Source organism: Triturus cristatus, chromosome 1_1 (assembly GCF_964204655.1).
Source record: "Triturus cristatus chromosome 1_1, aTriCri1.1, whole genome shotgun sequence".
Lineage (NCBI taxonomy): Eukaryota > Metazoa > Chordata > Amphibia > Caudata > Salamandridae > Triturus > Triturus cristatus.
The window spans coordinates 540,088,197-540,111,436 of NC_140579.1; the positions used below are offsets into that span (position 1 = coordinate 540,088,197).

General features: G+C 42.5%; 1 protein-coding gene across 1 annotated transcript in view; it reads left to right on the top strand.

Annotated features, from left to right (window-relative positions):
- CACNA1S (calcium voltage-gated channel subunit alpha1 S) overlaps positions 1 to 23,240 on the top strand; it is a 753,083-nt gene that overhangs the window by 363,712 nt on the left and 366,131 nt on the right. Inside the window, exon 13 of the mRNA XM_085643164.1 lies at positions 19,586 to 19,706. Within this exon, the coding sequence (XP_085499290.1) occupies positions 19,586 to 19,706 (121 nt within the window). The remainder of the gene's footprint in view (positions 1 to 19,585; positions 19,707 to 23,240) is intronic.

Consider the following 23,240-nt stretch of genomic DNA (forward strand, 5'->3'; position numbering starts at 1 on the left):
GGTACGAGTTGGGTACGTGTTTAGTGCGCGATCGCAATGCGACAGGTACGCTACTCCCAGCCTATACGCGACACGTTCGATGTACGTAACACGACGTTTACGCGCTTCCGCGATGCGTCATCTGCGTCTATGACTCGGTGGGTGCGCGGATCCTGAGAAATATTTAACATTTAAAAAAACATATATATGTATTTCATGTGAATATTAATTGAAGACACTCTAAACTAGTCTTAAAACTAATATATTTTTACATCTAATCCTAGATTTCTTTTTAATTGAATTTCGCGGATGCGCGCTGGGTGCGTGCTGCATAAGCGCTGGGTGCGCGGATCCCATGTGACCTGCAAAAAAAGAGATTTGATTGGTTCATTACACTTCCTCTTATAACTATTGAAAGACCCCACCCATTTCAATCATTCTTCTTTGACCTTCTTTAGAGCACCATCTCTTTGGAGAGAAGAAGATTTTTTAGACTAAGTTTACAGTTAGCTCTAACTTTTTTCAACCAAAAATGGCTTCAGGGCAGCAGGCATCACCTGCATCACCTCATACTTCTGAGGATTAATTTTTGCCGGAGGCACCACCTAAAAAACGTTTTTCTTCAGTGGTGTGGAAATTTTTTACTTTTCCCAAGGGGCAGAATAAGACCAATGCCACCTTGGTCACGTGCAAGATTTGCCAAAGAGTCCTATCCAGAGAGGATCCTAACAAGAAATACTCTTGCGGCACGGCCAGTATGATGAAGCACATGAGGACCCTTCATCCGAACAATCTTGCACGAGAAGAGTGCCGACGGATGAGAAACACTCCTGCTCCTGCGCCATCCACCTCATCGCAGCCGAGCATATCAAGAGTGCATCCATCAGCCCAAACCTTGGACATCCGTCCTCAATTTCAATTATTAAAAGTGCTCTGCACTAACTGCAATAAGACTTTGTGCTATGGTGAGCAGTCGATCGATCTGATCTGCCGCCGGCAAGAAAGTCACATTTGCTATTTATTTTTTATTTTTTTTATTGTTCCCTGAAGTTCATTGTTTGGTTTCTCCTGTTTTTTTTGTGGTTTTTTTTTGTTGCAGAAAAACCAAAAAAATTTAAAAATTGTTCAGAAAACCCCCAAAAAATTATGAAAGAAGAAAACAAAAAGTTCTTGTAAGAACTAACTTTCCTGATTTAAAAAAAGAGCGAAATTTCTTTGTTAGTGTTAGTTTAGATGAATGTATGTGTAGTATGTAATTGACTGAATGAATGCATTAGTAGCGTATGGTGAATGTTTAAGTGCAGAACTATGAGGAAGTGCTGCAGCATCACACCGTAACCTCTTTAACTGCAGTGTGCTGTAGTACTTCCGAAGCACAGGGATGCAACATATGTACATAAGTATGTTGCAAATCTATGCTTCTCTCTGCACGGCTGCTTAAACTGCAGCCATGTGGTGACACAGGCACCCTTGCACCATAGTGCAAGGATATCTGTGTCATGTGCTGTTTGTTTTTCTGCAGGAAGACACACCTTCCTGCACAAAAACAATGAGAAAATGCATTTTTCTTCTTCAATGTATGCTGAACATTTCAGCATGCATTGAAGATATGAAAATGTGGAGAAATTAAAACAATTCTCCTTGTTGTGCTTTCCTACACAAATTTTAGAATGGTGCAGCATTCACACACATATCGAGATGTATGATTTCTGATAAATCTAGACATGTGTCTTGTTCTATGAGTATTAAGTGCAATCATGCACGACAACACTTATAGAACACCCTTTCAAGACAAAGTGGTGTGCATGATGAGGTTATATTTACATGGAGTATAAAAAGTGCACAGAGTGCCTTTTCCTCTCTTTGTAAATATAAAAGAGTATCCTGCACAATAACTATGTTACAAAAAGTGACATATTTCCGTTTTTAAATTTCCTTGCGAATGATAGAAGGTAAGCACAGAGTTTTGTCTGCAAAGATGTTCAAAGAAGAATGATTGAAATGATTGCGGTCCTTCAACAGCTGAAAAGGTGAAATATTATGAACCCCTCAAATCTCTTTTTTTGCAGGTCACATGATATCTGATTATGGTCAGATTTCAAAACTACATAAACAGTGTTTTTAGAAACGTGTTTCAACTTTGTAGCTTCTTGCAGACCTCTTCATTCTGCATATTGAGACTTAGTTAAACTTACCTTCACAGTAATAGGAATAAAAAATGGTATACATTTTTTTCTGTTTTTCATTCAAATATAAATTCATATAAATTGCTTATTTTAAAATTTGGATCTGTGAAAGAAAAGGAAAAAAAAATTATAACATGTAATAATACATTTTATACAACACAGCATAATTTCCACAAAGTAATTTTTTTGCCTTTTTTGCTGTTCTCAGAATATATTAAATGTCACTAAAAATAGTGATTTCAATCGTACTCATCACTTAACAGCGGGCAAAAAAAACACAATCTCAAAGATTGTTAAAAAAAAAACATGCCATTCTCAAAATACAAATCACAGAAATCTAAAATGCACAAAGCTAACAACATTTTTTAACTTTAACTTACAAAAACTGTAAATGATGTCGCTATAAAATATTCACCAAATCTAAAGTTGAATTTTTGGAGGATGCACCACGCCCACAACGTTTTCCTTCAGTGATGTGGACATTTTCTACTTTTCTCGAGGGGCAAACAAAGACCAATACCACCATTCTCATGCACAAGATTTTCAAAAGAGTTCTGTTACGAGGGGATCCTAACAAAAAATACTCATGCGGCACAGCAAGTATGATGAAACACCTAAGGACCCTTCATCCAAACAATCTTGCACGAGAAGAGTGCAAACAGATGAGAAACACTCCTGTTCTGTATCTGTAAAAAAGAATCATAAATAAATGTATATTTTTTTTTTTTTTTTTTTTGTCCTCATTGCTACCATGGTTCCAATGCCAAGCCAGATTAGCTTGCACATGACTGTCTCAGTTCATAAGAACTGGCAGGGATAAGGAAAACGAGATGGAAGGTACACAATATCCCTCAGCCATTGCAGTGTCAATCTTAGAAGGCGAAGAGGCAAGCGATTCCCATTTTATAAACCACCAAGGTGAGCCCGGGCTAGGACCAGGTAGAGACAAATCACATGGTGTAAACGGCAATGGGAGCACCATAATAGGATAATCATGGGACCCGGGGAAAAAAAGAAAAAAAAAAAAAAAAAAACCCCGGAAATCAGTGAACCCATGATAACAAATGCCAGAAAGCTCTCTTATTCTGATTGCCAGCTCTAACAAGGTCCATACGTGATGTAGACAAAACGGAGGTCTGCCATTCACTGAAGGAGGGTGGAGTCGGGTCTTTCCACTTCTTGCAGATCTCCCTTCTTGCCAACAGCACCGCGTAGAACACCAATTTTTTGGCTGCAAGTTGTACTCCTTCCAAGACCCCGAAAATCGCTAGAGATAAGTCAATATTAACATGGACCCCCAATGAAATGGTTAGAGTATTACTGATAGCTGCCCAGTATGGCTGTAAAGTGGGGCAGTCAAAAAACATATGGGTGTCCGAAGCAGCCAGAAGACCACACCTTGAGCACGCAATAGAGTTGCCCTCGGAGAATTTAGATAATCTAAGGGGAGAATAATATGCCCGATGCAAAGTAAACAAATGGTTCCTGCGTAGCCAAGATGGCTTCACTATGGTGTATAAAAGGTCGAATGATACTGACCAGAGTTCTTGTGCTTTGGGACCAGAAATTAAAGGGCTCCACAGCAGGTCCGGCAAATTAAAGACGCCATCCGTTTCTTCCAATAATAGTCGATACCACTGTGAAGTCTCTTTCTTACCCAAGGGGTTGTTAACCAGATTATTTATAAGTGGGCTACATCCTCCAAGTAGGAACCTATTTATAGGCCTGAGTCCAGCTATGCATTTGAAAGTATTTAAACCTTGAGAGGTTAGGGCCAATCTTAGCCTGCAGCTGTTCCCATGCAAGCAACTCCCCTTCAAAAAAGAGATCTCCCCAGACCTCTAGGCCTGCATCTCTTATAGGTGCCGCTAAGATATCTCCGAGCCAGTCAGGGTTTTCAGGTAGCCCCCATAACGGAGTCTTATCACAATAGTAGCCTTGTTTAATAGATCTAGTGACTTCGGCCCACAACTTTGCCAAACCCTGTAATACTTTCAGTTTAATTTTTTTAAAGTACTTGGGGTTGCCAAATTTAAATAAAAAGGCAGATTGGCTAACTTTTTCCCCTTCTAGCATGGCTGAAAACATCCGCCCCACCCCGTAGTCATAAGGTAATTTTAACAACATACGGGAATGAGTTAACTGAAAAGCCCAAGCATATAGTTTCAAGTCAGGGGCAGCCAGGCCCCCTTTGTCCCTTCGCCTCCTAAGCTTTATCCAAGAAATCCTTGCCTGTTTATTATTCCAGATGAAAGATGTTATATCTGACTGTAACTTAACTAAACAAGAGAAATCAAAATGCAGGGGAATGGTAGAAAACAAAAAAGAAACTTTAGGAAGAATCGACATTTTAATTAAGTTAACCCTCCCAATTAGAGATAGTGGAATACAAGACCATGAAAGCAATAACCTGCGACACTCTTTAGCTACTGCTGTTAGGTTAACTTGAGCAATTTTCCCTATGTCCTTCCCAATATGTAAGCCCAAATACCTCATCGAAGAGCCTGCTTGTAGATCCCTAGCTTGCCCGTCATCATTCCAGACAAGCATCTCGGTTTTGGCATCATTTATTTCGTAACCGGAAACCTGGCCAAATAGATGGGCTAACTTTAACACCAAAGGGAGTGCGGTGGCAACATCCGAAGTAAGAATAAGCACATCATCGGCATAAAGGGCTACTTTCCTTTCCCAACCTTTATATGAGAAAGGTTTGATGTTGACCTCCTCCCTCAGTTGTTGCGCAAAGGGTTCGATGTAAAAATCGAACAGTAAGGGGGAAAGTGGGCAGCCCTGCCGAGTCCCCCTAGTAATAGTGACTGGGTCGGATAACTCTCCATTGACCAACAGACGTGCAACTGGGCTATGATATAACAAGCTTATAACCCTGCGAAACCCAGCCCCCACGCCAAACTTAGCCAAGGCTCCCGACAGGTATGACCAATTGACTCTGTCAAAAGCCTTGGTCGCGTCCAACGTGAGGGCGGCCAAGGGGAGGGCACGGGCCGATGCTATATCTATGGCACCTATTAAATCGTAGGTTAGCTCATATAGTTGTCGCCCTTTAACAAAGCCCTTTTGGTCAGAGTGGAGGACCGAAGGCGCAATCACAGCCAACCTTGATGCTAAAATAGTGGTAAAGATCTTATAATCCACATTGAGTATTGAAATTGGCCTATAAGATCCACAAGCGGTCTTTGGCTTCCCTGGTTTCAGAATAAGTGTAATAGAGGCATTATCCCATGAGGCTGGGGGGAGCTGCCCTTCCAATAAGATTTGATTGAAAAGAATAGTGAGGAATGGGACTAATTCTATTTCAAGGGCTCTATTGATTTCTGCCGGCAAGCCATCCGGCCCAGCCGCCTTCCCCTTCTTACTGCTTTTAATGGCGGATCTTACCTCTTCCTCAGTGATGGCTTTATCTAAGAGAAGAGATTGATCGGCCGATAGCGAAGGAAGATTAATGTCTTTCAACCAGCCCTCAATAGAATCTATCGAGATCTCCTTATCCTCCTTATAGATCACCTGAAAGTAATCTCTGAAGGCACCCCTAATATCCTCATCAGAGTGTAAGGTATTGTTATCTACCATTATTGCGGCAATGTTATTCCGAACCAGATCCGTTTTGATCTTCCAAGCCAGTAGTTTCCCAGCGCCCTCGCTATATTCAAAGTGGGCCAACTTACTTGCTTCCCATCTTTGTTGAAGTTGAAGATTTAATATCGAACTCAGACTACCCTTCAAGGCTAGTAGTTGACTGTGAAGATTGGACGGATCTGATCCGGGAGCCACATAGTTGGTATCTGTCTTGTTGTATTTGACATATCTGAGCTTCAATGGAGGTAACTTCTTCTCTATGTAGCTTCCTGCGGTATGAGACTTTCCCCATAATAACCCCTCTCAAGAAGGCTTTAAAGGAATCCCAAATTATTCTAGTCGTGGCTGAACCTCTATTGGAGTTCAAAAAATTCTGGGTTTCAGATTTAAGAAATGCGATATCCTCATGAGATGAAAGAAGAGAGCGGTCAAAAGACCAAGACGTGGAGCACTTCTTAATCGGTCTAGCCAGTTCCATTACTACGGCCGCATGGTCAGACAAATGTAATGGGAGGTAGCTGATAGCCTTTACGGAATCTACCAGTCTCAGACTTATTAGGATAAAATCAATTCTGGACTGGTGGTGGTATTTAAAATTCCGAAAAGAAACCCCTTGTTGTTGTCCCGACCTCATTCTCCAGATATCAACATAACCATATTGTTTCATAGCGCTTTGCAGCAAGGCCCTAGATTTGGAGAAGACGGCAGAACGATTATTAGCCGATTTATCCAGTAAAGGGTCCAATACGATGTTAAAATCGCCTGCCAGAATAATCGGATCAGGGAAGGAAAGCAGATGTGAAAAAATTGACTCAAGAGTAGAGGGGTCATCCTGATTCGGACCATAATATCCTACAATTGTGTTTAGCATACCAGACATAACCACTGACGCTATGGCCCATCTGCCACCTGGGTCAACCGCCTGTGATATCAGCCTAGCTTTGGCTCCCTTTTTAAATATAATTGAGACCCCTCTTGTGTTAGTTGTTTGGGTTGTTGAAACTGCAAAGTCTATCCACCCAAATTTCTTAAGAAAGGCAAGCATTTCGGCATGTGTTAAATGTGTCTCCTGGAGCACAATGACCTGCGTATCCAAGTCCCGTAAATATTGCATAATTCTATTAGCTCTGGGCTTGGTACGGAGGCCATTTACATTCCAAGAGACATACCCCACACTACCCATACTCAAAAAAAAAAGCTAAGGAAGGCAAAGATTTCCATTGTTGCATTAATACTTGGCACAATATCTGCCAACCTCCATCTTCCATAATACTACTTCGAACAATGAGGAACATTTTAAAGTTTTGCCAACACCCCCCCCCTTCTAACCCCGTGCATCCCCTGAAACCCCCCACCCCCCCCATGGAAAACCCTTGTGTTATCTAACCGGCCCATAGTCCGGAAGATAGCACCCCTTGAAACAAGCTCCCGTCAGAAAAACCCCCACCCATCCCCCAGAAGAAAATACATGCCAGAAAAGTATAAAACATAGAGAGGTGAAGTCCCCACCCAATATACAAATAAGAACGAGGTCACCTAGACCTCTTTTAAACAATTAACTAAGCCAACCTAAACCTAGACCAAGAAGAAGAGAGAGATTTTAATCAATATGGATAAGTGGCAATGGCCTAAAGTGAGGTAAGGAGCGTAGATCTATGTATAATAGTGATACAACATCTGGTAGGCAGATTTGGAGGAACCCCCAACACTATCACAGAAAATACGCAATCTAATTGTGTTCTTTCCCTAATGTTATCAAAAGCTCATCAGCTGCCTGTACAGTTCTAATATTATACATCCGATTATTATGCATAACTTTGATGGCTGCCGGAAACGTGAGCTGAGCCGTTGCTCCGACCTTCCTAAAGGCATCCAGACGCCTCCCGAACTCCCACTGTTTTTCCAATGTTATTCTAGAGAGATCAGACCTAACTAAAAAAGTGTAGCCTGCCCCGGCGAGAGACTTTTGTTTTAATGCCAGGTTAAGAATCTGTTCCTTCAGTACATACGTGTGGAAATTAACGAGAATTTTACGCGGCTTTGATCTTTGGGGGTTACGCCGAAAGGGGTCCCTGTGGACTCGCTGTATGTCCATGGCTAACTCCTCCACAGAGTGCTCTAAGCCCAGGGAAACCTTTAACAGGCCCGAGATGAACTGCTTTATGTCTGGGCCCTCGGTTCCTTCTGGAATATTAAGAATTCGTATATTCCCCCGTCTGGCATTGTTTTCTAACGTCTCCAGCCTCTCGCTTAGGCTTTGTTCCTCACTGATAAGCTTCTTTATGTCATCCTTAGCTTGCTCTAAGTTAGCTGAGAAGACCATTGAGGATTCTTCCAAGACACCTGTTCTAACAGTTAAGCTCTCAATCTTATTATCTAATGCCTCACAGTAGTTCCTTATCTCCTTCTGATTTGCAGAAGACTCAGAAAAACCTTTCCTTATCTCCATTGTAAGAGCTGAGAACATCCCCAACAAAGAGGCGGCTGAAATAGAGCACTCATCCTCAGAAATGGCAGGACCAGGTCCTGCAGTGTTACCCTTCTGAAACTGGACCTTAGTAGTCTCTTGATCCACACTGATTCCACCAACAGCCCCCTCCAACTCCAGAGTCGCATGGTCGCCGGAGGTTGGGCCATCCGCCGTTAACAAACTCAGTGGGGGGGGACTCTGTTCAAAGGTAGATAAGCCTGCTATAACCTTCTTCCCCAACACCGTTTCTTGACCCGCTCCTGCTCCAGCTCCCTCTAAATCATTCACCTGTGGTACGATCTGCTGTTCATTCATCCCCCCTGATGTAACTTCGTCTCCGACTAGTGCACAGGAGGATAGTACTGGCACGTTAGCAGAGGGAGAGGGAGAGGGAGAAGGAAGAGGGTCCGGACCATGCAAGACCCCTGCCATATTATGATCTTCCACAAGGTTAAGGATCTGAGGGACCGCTTTAAAATAAGATCGAAGTGATGGAGTAATCTTAGAGCCCAAGGATAATACTGCCTTAGAACCTTTCGTTTTGGTTTTGGTTTTGGACTTAGGTTTAGGTTTGCTACCCCGAGCCTTCACTTCTGTGTTTAAGTAGGAAGAAGGCTTCCTCCTAGCCGATATATCGGAGCTCTGAGCAGTGGCTGCCTCCTCAACAGTTTGTAAAAGCGCTATAATTGGCTCTTGCGGTAACCCAGCCTGCGTTTCAAACCCTTCAGGACTCTTACTCTTACCGTAGTCGAGAGCTTCCAACTCTAGCCTTCCCTCATCGGCTACTGACTCATGTGTACTTCCAGAATTCACTTTACCATCCACTTTACCATCCACTTTACCATCCACTCTGCAGGCGTTAGCCACGTAGGCGGGACCGCGGAATAACTGCCCCAGGCTCCGCACCTTCCTCCCCCGCCTTAGCTCCAGGGCGGCAGTCCAGAAACAGAGCCTTGGTTTCCCCAATGGCTCTAGCGAAGGAGATGAAACAAGCCGACCTGACTTCGACCAGACTTCGACTTTTGAATCGACAGCTTCCTTATAACACACTGAACTGCTCTGAACTGCTCCAGCCTCTCTCAGGGGCACAATGCTCATAGAAAAACTCTCAGCAGGAACAGCTGTGAAGAAGCCCTCACGGTGTACTCCAACCTCCGGAAATACAGACGGGCAAAAGCAGCAGGCAGCCGGAGGAGAAACACGGAAATGCATTTTCAATATGCATTAAAGGGACAGCAGCCGCCGATAAAGATTGAAGAAAAAGGCATTTTACCCGGCTCAGAGTGAAAGTTTAAAACCCTCCGGCACCTCCCAAACATAATTTACTGCTCCAGCCATCGGGAGATCAGACGCCGTTACGGGACGATAGCATGGGGTAGAATGAGGTACAATCCGACGGGAGCTCGCATCAGAGCGCCACGGCAGCCTAGCTAGCTGCCGCCATGTTTATTAATAGCTTTCAAAATTATACTATTCCATTACTGTACAAACACATTTTATATAAATACTAAGAAACTATGTCCCTGAACCACAAGTGTGACGATGGTTAAAACACTACATGCATAGTGCATACTACTTTGAAGCAGTTCATGCCCTAAAGCCTACCTCACTAAAACTCTACATGCTAACTGACTAAATGATTACAGTACTATAAGGAGACACACTGGGTGAGTGACAGGGTGTTTGCTAGAAGAGTATGAATACTAACTAGGGAATTGAAGGTGTGAAACACAACTGTGTAGGTGATTAGAGGACTGCATCCATACTGCATAGGCATTTACAGCAGTCCATGTGCTAAGGCCTGGCTCACTGCATGACTACTTGGGTACTGACTGAATGATTAGAGTACAGCAAGGAGAGTGCCTAGGTGAATTTATAAGTGCTAGGCTTTTCGCACAGGGAATGGATTAGTACTTGGTACTGAATGGGTCACTAGAGGAGTGCAAAGGCAGTGACAAGATGTTTGCTGGACTGTATGGATACTGACTAGGAAATTGAAAGTGTGAAAGACAAGTGTCTAGGTGGTTAGAAGACTGCATGCATAGTGCATAGGGGTTTCAAGCAGTCCATGTGCCAAGGCCTGGCTCAGTGCATGGATTCTTAGGCACTGACTGAATGATTAGAGTACTGCAAAGATAATATCTTGGTGAATTTATAAGTGTTTGAGTTTTCGCACAGTGAATGGATTAGTACATGATGCTGAATGGGTCACTAGAAGACTGCAAAGGGAGTGACAGGGTGTTTCCTGGAAGTGTATGGATACTGACTAGGGAATTGAAGGTGTGAAAGACAATTGTGTAGGTGGTTAGAGGACTTCATGCATAGTGGATAGGGGTTTGAAGCAGTCCATATACTAAGGCCAGGGTCACTGGATGAGTACTTGGGTACTGAATGATTAGAGTACTGCAAGGAGAGTGCCTGGGTGAATGTATTAGGGTTTGGCGCAGTGAATGGATTAGTACATGATGCTGAATGGGTCACTAGAGGAGTGCAACGGGAGTGACAGGGTGTTTGCTGGAAGTGAATGGATACTGACTGGGGAATTGAAGGTGTGAAAGACAAGTGTGTAGGTGGTTAGAGGACTGCATGCATAGTGGATAGGGGTTTGAAGAAGTCCATGTGCTACGACCTGGCTCAGTGCATGAATACTTAGGCAGTGACTGAATCATTAGAGTACTGGAAAGAGAGTGTCTTGGTGAATTTATAAGTGTTTGGGTTTTGGCACAGTGAATGGATTAGTACATGCTATTGAATGGGTCTCTAGAGGACTGCAAAGGGAGTGACAGGGTGTTTCCTGGAAGTGTATGGATACTGACTAGGGAATTGAAGGTGTAAAAGACAAGTGTATAGTATGTTAGAACACTACATGCATACTGCATAGACATTTGAAGCAATCTATTTGGTACTTAGAAAGTGACTAAATAATCAGACTACTTCTAGGACAGTGCTTAGGTTAAACTTTTAAATTTTCAGTTCTGCCACAGTGAACAGAATAGTACATGGTACTGCACCTTAGTGTCAAACCCTGACTCATTTTATCGATGCATAAGCAAAGACTAGCTTCTAATGCTACTAAAACTTGACAACATGACAGGTTTTAAAAGAGTTATCTGCTAAAAAAATACACGATGTTACAAAATGCTTCTCTCACAATCCTTACCCAAATGCACACAGATTCTAGATTCTAGACAACAACCACTATACCTAGGAGTTTACCAAAAATCATTCACTACTGTGGAAGTGGTAAGGGAACTGCACACAATCTTCATATTTCAGGACTGCACTTTTGTGTCAAAGCCTGACTCATTTAATCAAAGCATAAGCAAAGACTGGCTTCTAATGCTACTAAAACTTGACAACATGACCGGTTTTAAAACAGTTATCTGTCAGAAAATACACGATGTTACCAAATGCTTGTCTCACAATCCTTACCCAAATGCACACAGACTCACAGTGTGATTTTAGACAATCAACACTATCCTAGGAGTTTACCAAAACTCATTCACTAGTCTAGAAGCGTTAATGGTACTGAACACAATCTACATATTTAAGTCCAGCACATCAGTGTCAAGGCATGACTCATTTAATCAACACATAAGCAAAGACTGGATTCTAATGCTACTAAAACTTCACAACATGACAGGTTTAAAAAAAGTTATCTGTCAGCAAATACATGATAAAAAACAAAGGAAATGATGTACGGAGTGTTGAACATTGCAAGCACTCACCCCCAGTCAACTGATCTGGGTTTAATCCACCACCATTCTTTAGCCCACTCTGCCACCCCAGTTCAGACATGGCCATATGCAAATCAGTCTGACCCTGTGCCTCATGGGAACAGTCCAGCCCGAACTGCCAAGCCATGTCTTCCCTGGACCGGAAACAAGCTTCCTAGGACCGGCTTCTGGCATTTCAGCCGTCTTCAGCCAGGCTTGCTTGAATCCAGTGGCAAAGTGAGCAAGGGACTCACGTCTGAGCATACCCTGCCAACTTATGGCGAACAAAGCAAAACCAAAGGAAATGATGGACGGAGTGTTGAACATTGCAAGCACTCACCCCCAGTCAACTGATCTGGGTTTAATCCACCACCGTTCTTTAGCCCACTCTGCCACCCCAGTTCAGACATGGCCATATGCAAATCAGTCTGACCCTGTGCCTCATGGGAACAGTCCAGCCCGAACTGCCAAGCCATGTCTTCCCTGGATTGGAAACAAGCTTCAAAAGTGAGTGGGCTTTGGTTTTAGCAAATACATGATGTCACCAAATGCTTCTCTCACACTGATCCCAAATACACACTAACTCACACTGTGATTCTAGACAAGCACCACTATCCCTAGGAGTTTACCAAAACTCATTCACTACAGTGCAAGTGGTAAGGGAACTGCACACAATCTACATATTTCAGGACTGCACTTTTCTGTCAAAGCCTGACTCATTTAATCAAATCATAAGCCATAACTGTCTTCTAATGCTACTAAAACTTCACAACATGACAGGTTAAAACAGTTATCTGTCAGCAAATACACGATGTTACCAAATGCTTCTCTCACAGTGGTTCCCAAATGCACACATACTCACTGTGTGATACTAGACAAACAACACTATCCCTTGCACTATACCAAATCACATTTCTTCATCTAGAAGTAGTACTACATTTTAGTATAGAAACATAACATAACTCATTTCACAAATTCATAAACAATGACTGGTTTCTAATTCTACAAAAATATAAAAACAGCACAGTTATCTGTCTGCAAACACATGAAAAACACAAATGCTTATCACAGAATGGTTTCTACATGCACACACACTGTCAATAAGAGTATATCAGTCACTCACCATATTTTCTTTTACAGAATCTCTGCACTGTGCACCTCTCAGCAAAAACAAAGAATGGAAAAGTTTCCCTTTCATTTTCCACACATATACATGTAAAATTCAAATCACAATCCTTCACACATAAACTCAAAAGCAAACACACATTTCTATTGGTTAAACATTTCAACCCTTTCCAACTGAAAGACATTTCAACCCTTCCCCCAATCTGCCTTCTGCCTGTTACCATAGAAACAGGTCATGGAACACTGCACTAAGCACACAGGTAAGAAGTTCAGCACGCAATGTTCCTACACAAGAGAGGAAGTGTGCTTCACTTTTCAACATATCAGCTAATCATATATAATGTACCTTACAATCTGTTTTTGTCAACCAATAAGAATCATACCTTTAAAAAACAGAAATATACACCCTACCTTTCAGTGTACAAAGTAGTCATACAACCAATGATTTCTTGTCTTTTTTAAAAAAAAATCAGTGGATCCGCGTACCCAACGCGATAGGATGCGCTCACTGTGCGCGCATTTCGCCGTTTTTTTTTTTTTTTAAAAAGGGGTCCCCAGGGTGTCCTTCTGGGACCCCCTAAGCACCTCTAGAGGGTCAGAGTATTTCCACTCTGCCCCCTTTATATGTTTTACACACTTATTCCCCTTGCTTCTTCAGCCTCGCTTCTACCGAGGCAGAAAATGGCCGCCAACAGTTCCTGGTTTTGAATGTAGAGAGACACTCGACAGCCAATTAGCATTCAGCGCGCGATCGGGAGGGTGCGCGCTCGGTTCGGGGAGGGTGCGTATACGGTGCGTGTACGGTCCGCGGATCCTTCGCGGCCATAGATATTTATGTACTTTTAACTCTAATTTTCTCAGAAACTACTGAACGGATTCACACCATTTATGCAAAAGGCACGAGTCTGAACTGAGGACTACCTCTTTGCCAAATTTGGTGTCATTCCGTTCAGCGGTTCGAGCTGTAGCTGCGACAACAGATCCTATGGGAAATTGCATGGGGAAAACGCGTTTTGGGACCCCCCTTTTTTCTCGGCCCCCGCTTGACGAATCACCACAAAACTTTCAGGGTAGGAGCGGAGCGGAGCTGGCCAAAAGTTTGGAAAATTTCGCGAGGATTCGTCAACCGGCACCAGACTTATTGGGAATAGAATGTTGCGGATTTCCTATGGAAAATAGGTCCTAACTATAACTACCTACTGGCAACCGGCAGTAGGTAAAATATATATATATATATATATATATATAATTATCACTTTAATAGTTTCTCGGTATTTTTGTCATAATTTCTATTTACTTGTTAAAAAAAATTCTGTAATCTTTTCATATTTCTTTCCTTTTTCCTTTCTCTTTTTCTTTCTGTCCCTTTTCCATCGACCTTATCATTTTTCTGTTTAATTTTTGGGTATTGTTGCTTTGTATTTTACACTACTGAATGATTCTTTATTTGTGTGATTAATAAAAACCAATACAAAAGGACGACCAGTATAAAAAAAAAAAAAAAAAAATAGAATAATATATATACACATCTTCTTTCTAAAACCTCCTTTGGTGTTTTTGTTTTATACAATGCAATTAATAATGGTCCTTTAGATGCACCAGAGCAAACTTTCAATGGGGGCCAGACTGGGTAGACCCCTCATCCAGATAATTCCCACGCGCTGCCAAAGTTGACCTGTCCATAAGAGCTGTGCGGGAGTGATAGATGAACTTGGCAAAGTTGGCCATGTGCTTCACTGTGTCCAGCAAGTATAACTGTTGAACAGCCTCATTTGCCGTCCGCGTGCCCAGTTGAAGGAGAATGGGCCTTAGATGGATTCCGAGGACTGGCAACAAGACAGCATAGCAAGATGTGAGCCAGCGATTCGCGCTTATAATAGCAGAGGCGGCACTCCGTAATGGCCGGTCGTACTTTCACTGAAGGGTACAGACCTTTTAGGGGAAGCGAATGTAGTCTGGCTGCAAGAATCCTTTGAAGGGCTTGCCTCCGCACCGGCTGTGTAAGATGTGGTTTAAGACGATGTGATGTGTGAGGGGAACTTTGCATTTCATGAAAGCCTCTAGCTTTCAGAGCTTCGATGTCCAATATACGAGAGCATGATCTTACTTTTTTATTGAGGTTTTAATGGTGGTGTACTTAATTATGTTAGGGTCCCAATTCTCTGTGGCTAGTTTCAAAGGTTCTTTGGCTGAAGCAAGGCCAGTTGACCATGAATTGCCAGGTTGTTGAAATTTTTTGTTTATAACGGTCTTCATCGAATTCTCTGGTGCCACAGTTGTTAGATAAAAGTATTTCGCCAGATTCACCAGTTCTTCCAAAGATTGTCAGTTGAGATTGAATTCCAGGCGAATTAAAGTATTCCTTGTGCATGCTGGTAGACAAAATAACTTTTTGTAAGCTGCACAGTGGATCTTTTCAAGATCCTGCGCAAATTTGCCTGGAAACGCCTGTATCGCATAATTGAGGGAAGGTAATAGTTTTGCCCTCAGGACTCGTTTGATGGCCGTTGTTGTTGGACTTTCTAAGACGGCATGGAGTTTGCAGATGGCGTAGGTAACCATTTTTCCTTTCTGCTGGAGCTTATGGCGGTGGATCTGTGAGCGGACAGTTTCACTGATCCAGACCCCAAGATAGTTGTACGATTGTGTACTATTCAATGTTAATGGGCCCAGACTCTATTTCATCAATTTCTATTTTGGATGGCGTCCAAAGATCACTATCTTGGATTTTGTTGGGTTGGCAACCAGCTTGTTTTTAGCGTTGTACTCTGAGAGTGCTGTTAAAGCTTTATGATGGCCGACTTTGTTGTGGTCCAAAAGGACCAGGTCGCCAGCATATTGCATCAGCTGGATCTTGATTTTCCCAATCCTAGGAGTCACTAAAGTGGCTCCATGCAGAGCACTACCCAAATCCGCTTTATATAAATTAAAGAGCAGCGGGGCAAGGACACAGCCCTGCTTTAGCCCGTGATCTGTGGTGATTTTTTCTGTGGTGGATTCACATGAGAGTTTAACTCTTACCCAAGTTTGCGAATACAGCGCTCTAATGGCTTGTAACAGTTTCGGGCAGATGTTCCAACGTGCCAATTTCTTCCATAGGATGTTGTGGTCTACCCCATCGAATGCTGCTGTGTAGTCGATGAAACAAGCAAAAAGCGGCTGAGTTCCGTGAGCCATCGTTTAGTGTACTAGGTATGATAGGGCAATGATGTTATCTAAGGTGGAACCTCCTGATCGGAACCCGGTCTGGTAGAAAGGGAGAAGATCTTCCTTACTGACCCAATTGGCTAGTTCCGTCAGAAGAGTGCTTGCATAAGCCTTGCCCTCATTGTCCAATAAGGCAATCATACGGTAGTTCCTAGGGTCCGTACTTGGCCTTTTTTGTATATTGGGTGTAGCAGTGACCCCCTCCAGGAGTCTGGGACATCCTCCAAAAGCCTACACTTGGCATACAGCTGTGCCAAATTCTTACTATTTTACACTACATATGAGATTTAACTTGAACCTTTGTTAGGATTCTAGTCTTTATGTTGATTTGTATGGCACAGCTTATTACCCGTGAAGGTATCCAGGTGCTGAGGCAAGAGTGTAGGTCTGGAGGTGCTCCTAGTTGAACATCCAGGTCTTCAGCTTCCTGCAGAAGTTGAGAAGTGGTGTGGTGGTCCTGATATGAAGAGGGAGTTCATTCCAGCTTTTGGCTGCGATGAAGGAGAACGTATGATTTCCTGTATTGCTTCTGTGGATGCAGGGCATTTGTGCAAGGGAGAGAGAAGTGAAGTGTAGATGTCTGGAGGGTTTGTAGATTTGGAGTTGGTCATTGAGGTAGGCTGGTCCTGCATTGGGAAGGGCTTTGTAGACGTGGTTGAGAAGCTTGAATTTGCAACGGGCAGCACTGGATGGGCAGCAAGTGCAATTATGCGAGGTAGGGCGTAATGTGTGCACTTTTGGGTATGTCTAGCAAAAGGCTGGTGGCAGTGTTGTAGATGGTTTGGAGTCTCTGTGTGAGTTCTTGGAGATGCCGACATATAGTGCGTTGCCATAGTCGACTATTCTTAAGATGAGGGACTGGGATATCGTGTATCTAGTGCATGTGGGGAGCCATTTGAAGATTATGAGAAGCATTCTGAGGATGTTGCAGCAGTATGCAATCATGGAGTTAAATTGTTTTTTCTTTGAGACCTTGTCTTCCAGGATGATCTCGAGGTTTCTGGCATGGTCTGTGGGGATGGGTGTATGGCCCAAGTGGGGTTGCTACCAAGAGGAGACCCAGGGGTAGATCTTAATTCCGAAGATCTGGATCTCTGTTTTATCAGTATTGCATTTGACAAAGTTCTCTCGCTTCCAGTTTGCCACGTTGGACATGCAGTCCGTGAAGTTGTTCCTGGTGGTGGTGTTTGTTTTAAGTGAGGGAGAGGATGAGCTGAGTGTCTTCGGCATAGGAGACTGTGTTGATGTCATGGTTTCTTATGTTGTGGTGAGAGATCCCATGTGAAGGTTGAACTGAGTCGGACTGAGGGAGGAGCCCTAGTGGACTCTGCGGATGAGCTTCCTGGTTTCGGAGGTCAAAGTGAAGAGTCTGACCCATTGTGTCCTGTTGGAGAGGAAGGAGGAGAACCAACCTAGGGCCAGTCCGTGGACTCCTGATTCCTGAAGTCTGGTGATGAGGATGCCATGAGAGACTGTGTTGAATCCTGCAGAGAGGTTGAGCATGATGAGTGCAGTGCTGGATTTTGGCTGAGAAGGGTAGGAGCAAGAAGGGCCAGTAGTTACTGAAATCCTTAGTTCAACCTGGGGGTTCTTCAGCATAGTGGTGACTTCCTCGTGTTTCCAGCTCTCCAGGAAGTATCCACGGGGGATGGAGGAGTTGATGATGATGGTGAGGTTGGTGCTGATCAGTGTGCTGCCCTGGTTGTACATGTGGTTTGGGCAGGGGTCTGAGAGAGTCCCCGAATAGATGGTCAGCATGATTCTGGTTGTGTCCTCTGTGGTGATGGGCTCCAGTTTGTTAGGAGGTTGGTGCTCCACGTGGCGGTGAGAGGTTGTGTAATGATGTCCTCAATTGTGGGTTGTGGTGGAAAGTTGGAGTAGATCTTGAGCATTTGTCTGGGAAGGACGTCCGAGAGGTTGTCGCAGAGGATAGGGCTGATGGTATTGGTGCCAGCTGTTGGGTTGATGAATTCCTTAACGATGTTGAAGATTTTTTTGTCTGTGTTGGAGCAGGATTCGAGGCTGATCACGAGGACCACTTTCCTGACTTCTTTGGTCTGTGTGTGGTACCTTCTGAGAGCAGATTTGTAGGTGTAGCTGGAAGTGTTGTCTTGGCTGGTCCTCTATCATCTTTCCAGCTACTTGCAATAGCACCTGGAGTTTCTGAAATTCTCGTTGTACCAGCAAGCTTTAGCACAAGTTCTTGTGTGCCTGATTTTTTTTATGGGAACTAGGTTGTTGGCGATGTCTGAGATCCAGTTTGCAAAGGTCAGTAGGTCTTGCTGTAGGTTGCTTGTGAGAGTTGGTTAGTTGGATCTGAGGGCATGGGTCCAGTCTGCTTCTGTTATGTTGCTCCAGTTGTGACTGAGTTTGATGGTCAGTTTTGATTTGTTGTGGTGGGGTGTGCTGATGTAGAAGTGTACGATGGAGTGATCTGACCACGGAAGAGGGAACATGTAGCTGATGGTGATCTTGTTGCTGGATGTGAACAGTTGGCCGAGTGTGTGTTCGATGGCATGAGTCGGGCCATGTACAAGTTGCTTAAGGCTGATGTTGTCAAGAATTTCTAGGAGTTCGGTGGCGTTTCGGTCCATGGGGTCATCAAGATGGAAGTTGAGGTTGCCTAGTAGGAGGAAATTGGTTCTGAGGGCGAGGGGGGTGATGAAGTCGGTGAACAAGTTGCGGAAGGTGGTGTGGGGTCCTAGTGGTTGGCAGGCAAGCATGCCTGTGATGGTCACACAGTGACTGATCTGCACTTTAAAGTGCAGGGGTTCCATGAGTGCAGTTGGTTCATCCTAAGAGGTGGTGCAGGTGATTGTATCCTTGTGGATGATTGCGAGGCCTCCTCCTGGTTTGTGGGGCCTTTATAGCTAATCTGTTTTGGAACCTGTACAGTTTTTATTTGTCAGTTGCTGCATGTGTGCCACAAGCCATGTGGTAAGAATTTTTTTTCTGGTAGCACATTGCTACGATGCAAAAGTATGGGATTTTCACTAAAATAAGTTTAAGTTGTGGGTGCTTTGCATTGCAGGAGCTTAGCCACATCACGACTGTGGCTTCTGTCTAACATAGATTAGCAATCTGATTTCCTACAGATAAGCAGCATTCAGCCTATTTAAAATTTTCAAAACTGGACAGAACAATATAATATTCCATTGCAACTTGGTGCTTAGGGAAAGAAGCAGATTAAAAAAGAGGACTTTTTCGATTTGTGTAAAATGACCTACATTGACAGTGTTGAAGATCTTTGTGGTGTAAGTGGTGGGAGAGGGACAGTCTAGAACTAACCCATGTTGCTTATCTTGCAGATCCTTACTGGAGAAGACTGGAACACAGTGATGAACAATGGAATCTTAGCCTACGGAGGGCCCTCGTTCCCTGGGGTGCTTGTGTGCATCTACTTCATCATTCTCTTTGTCTGCGGAAACTGTATCCTTTAGAGGTTTCCTGGCTGTTTCCATTTCCTATCTACATAAGGTTTCTATGTGTGTGGGTTTATTAAGGAAGAAGGGGGAGCTAAGAATCCGTGAGTTATAAGCATTCCTTGGTCTCCGATGCTGTTCTGACATCTTGTACTTTAGACTGTTATTAGTCCTCATCCTAGAATTTGCTTTGGTCTTGGACTAGGGTGCCAATAGAGTTTAAAAAAGTCCTCCAATCACAAACATTAGAGAAAAAGAGAAAAATAATTATACTAATTATATAATGCACAAAGTCAACACTGCTCACAAGTTAGATATTTTACACCATGTACTAAGTTTTCAGATTTCAAAAGACCTGACAAGCTGTCTTGTTGGTTGCGGGTGATATAGACTAAATTTTTGCAATATTCTGCACATCTTTTACTAATGATGTTTGAAAGATTCATTGTCAATCTATAGTGGAAGCCCATAAAAACCTATGTTAGGATTCTTACTGGTGAGTCTTATGCAGTAGGATTCTTGTAACAATTTCTATATGAATGGAGAATGGCCTATTATTGGGAAAGTGTTATGGGAGTAGAATATGAGAACAACAACTAAGACAGCCCTATATAAACTGCTGTTTAGTTACAATATTGTAAGCATGCAATACGCACATAAAAAAGCCTGTCTCATTTTTATTGCAGTCTAGTTGTAATGTCACTAGTCACCTGTAATAAGAAAATAAAGTGGATGCTCAATGCAATGTTTTTTTACTGTAGAGTTTTGGCATCACAATTCCTGAGATCAGAATAGTTTTCACTTGTTTCCTGAGTAGATAGTTTATTTCTGCTGGGATGAGAGATGGGGTATTGTGAGAGCTGTGGTGCCTTTAAAGACCACCAAATAGGTTAAGCCTACGCTTGTGAAATATAACATGTGAACAACCTCAGCATGATCATGGCGTCTTGATTCAGAACACTTTAAATGTAGACCGCAACACTTTCTGTCTTTGATCAGCAGGTTATATGTGGGAGCAGTACTCTCAGTTGTATGTGTGCCTCACCAGCTGCCTTGCTTAGTATTCTGTTAATACTACTTTGTTGTAGCCTATAAATGAACGCATAGAGACCATATTGCAGTGGTCCAATTGGACTATAATTATTGATTAGACAACTCCACTCAAAAGAGGGTTTACATTTGGTGGAGTAATAACAAGTGTAAATTGGTATGTTTTACAGGAAACTTAATTTGCAGGACAAATGTTATCTTTGAGTAAAAATGTGTTCCCAGAGTCTTTGCCTTTTGGGATGGAGTTGGCAGTATTTTTATTTGTGCAAATGTCAATATTGTGTTATTGCTAGTAATGCTCCTAAAGTGCACTGCAACCTGTAAAGGTGTCATGGTGCTGAGGTAATAGCTTAATGTACACAAAAAACATGAAATACTTATTGTATATAAAGGCAGGTCTTTAAGGGTTTTCTAAAAGGCAGTAGTTGTTTTAACATATGCAGAGAGGAAGGAAGTGAGTCCCAAAGAAGGGGTGCTTTGAATGAGAAAGACGTGCCCCGCAAATTTCTCTCGATGAAATTTAGGTCCTGTGACTAATTGAGCATCAGAGGCACAATGTTTGCACATTGGAACACAGAGAAAATTTATGTTTAAGGTAATATGGGCCCTTATCCTAAAACACACGGGGAACCAAACAAATATTTAAAATATATTCTTTTAGAAATCAAAGCCAATATCAGGTTTCAAGAGTTAAAGATAGCTGAGGCCCCTGAAAGGTCAATTTTACAGCCAAATTCTGAATATGCTGGAGCAGTTTTATCAGCCCTGGCGAGTTAACCAAGTAAAAGGGAATTGCAGTAGTGCAGGCAACTAAGAATGGTTGCCTAGATCACTGAAAGCAAACACAATAAGATGATGGACAGAGTGCTGAAACTTTTCAACTAGTCACAGATGTGGGTTAATCGATCGTTCTTTTGCTCACTGTGCCTCCCCAGTTTGAACCCTGCCATATGCAAATCATTCTTGATCCTGTTCCTCATGGGAACAGTCCAGCCCAAACTGGCAGACCAGGTCTTCCCTGGATCGGAATCAAGCATCCTTGGACTGGTTTCTGGGTATTACCCTTCATCAGCCAGGTAGCTTGAATCCAATGGCACAGTAAGCAAGGGGCCCAAGATCTGAGCAGTACAAGTGAGAGAAGAGAGGGAATGTACAACTGAAAGTTACGAGCTTCTCAGATCCTATTTGCAAAAATATTGGCCGCAGCAGTTTGTATCAGTTTCTTACAGGATTTCAATGCTGTAGTGAGACATCATACCATGGAGCAGATGGACATGTGTGCCGAGAATGAGATATAAAGTTAGAGCAACATCAAAGGCAGAAAGGATCCAATTGGAGTAATTCTCAAAGTCAGAGCTCACTGAGCCGTCTCCTTTTTAAAAAAAAAAACTGGCTTCTTAGAGCATTGCTGAATTTCTCCTTCGATACTTTCACCCAGGAACAAACTTTAGTGCCCCTCCTGTTCATCGTCATATAACCAGATACTTCTATATGAAGAGTTAAACAAGAATTAAAAAATGACCATATCATACCACAGGGATATTGTCCATACATTCCACAAACGTACCTTGGCTGAGTCCTGCCCATTGTTAGGAAGCTCCACCCAAAAACTGAAATATACCAACATTAGAAAAGTATTATGATTAGTAAGTAGTGGAGGCAAGAAATCCAAATGTCCATCAGGGATATTTCTACACTCTAGGAGGATGATAACACAAAGAGTCTTTAATAGAGGATTTGGGATTTAAAGCAATAGCTTGCCTTGCCGCCCTTTGTCTGAGCTGGTCTGGTGCGGTGTTAATGAGCTGATTCAATCACTTGTACATGTTAAAACACAAACAACAATGTTTCTTGCAGCCAAGAGATTTATAATGAGAACAATTCAAAATCAACTTTTTGTGCATTTACAATCACACTCTATTCTTGAGTCCATTATTCTAACCCTACTCAATGCAGTCCCTACATGGTCTCACATATTGAATATACCAGAAATCAAAACATTAGCAGGAGTTCTACTTCTTTCCTTTAAATCTAATGATCTAAGAGTATCAAATCCGTAACCAATGTCTTACAGTCTTTGGACTGCTTCTTCAACAAGAGTGAAGATTCATATATTTATCAAAAACTGTTTTGGGCTCATAGACATATTTCCTTTATAATTAAGAAGTGTATGATCCATTGTACCACAATTTATTGATTTGTTTTAATTTTGATTTGTACATTCCCTAACATTCTCGTTGATTGAAATCCTTAATGTTGATACGCCTACTATTCCAATTAATGTTTGTTTATAGTTTGCAAGCATGCAATGCCAAACTCATCAAATCTATTTGTCTTTTTATGTAGCTATTTGAAGAAGTTTGTAAATTATCCCAATTTACTAGAAATGGTCCTCTTGTAGGCCACTTTACTTGATATATACTGATTCCAAAGCCAACAAGGGGTTATTGGCTTTTTCCCTGATTAATATGTAGGGCAACTTATTTGTGCA